A 482-nucleotide genomic window follows, 5' to 3' on the forward strand; every position below is an offset into this window, starting at 1 on the left:
CGAACAGACTTTCTTTAACTGTCTATGGGAAAAGATCGTGCAGTGTCGTAAATCCTCGTTCATCATGGTATCATCTGCACATGTGCAGAACGGATCGTGTACCGACACGAGGGTCTGGCGATGTGAGTCTGTGTTATGTTGAGCGTAGTACCAGCTGCTGACCTGTAGGTGATGAGCGAGTTGTCCCCGGCGTCCCCGTCCCTGGCGTGCAGCGTCAGCAGCAGCGTCCCCTCCGCGGCGTCTTTCAGGAGGATGCTGCTGACGTAGCTGCTGGAGCTGAACTCGGGTCGGTTGTCGTTGACGTCTTGGAGGCTCACTCGGACGCTGGTGACGTTCTGGTGCACAGCAGGGTTTGGTACAATTAATTACAACTTCAATTATTATTTATCCTCTTCTTTAGGATGTGGGTTAACCCTTATGTTGTCCTTGGGTCAAACTGACCCCTTTTCCTATGACAATATTCTTTTAACCTTTGTGTTGTC

General features: G+C 50.6%; 1 protein-coding gene across 1 annotated transcript in view; it reads right to left on the minus strand.

Annotated features, from left to right (window-relative positions):
- The window catches only part of LOC116689873 (protocadherin-16), a 44414-nt gene that overhangs the window by 7423 nt on the left and 36509 nt on the right, over positions 1 to 482 (minus strand). The window contains exon 22 of the mRNA XM_032516525.1: positions 163 to 335. Within this exon, the coding sequence (XP_032372416.1) occupies positions 163 to 335 (173 nt within the window). The remainder of the gene's footprint in view (positions 1 to 162; positions 336 to 482) is intronic.

The sequence above is a fragment of the Etheostoma spectabile genome, chromosome 5, assembly GCF_008692095.1.
Source record: "Etheostoma spectabile isolate EspeVRDwgs_2016 chromosome 5, UIUC_Espe_1.0, whole genome shotgun sequence".
Taxonomy (NCBI): Eukaryota; Metazoa; Chordata; class Actinopteri; order Perciformes; family Percidae; genus Etheostoma; species Etheostoma spectabile.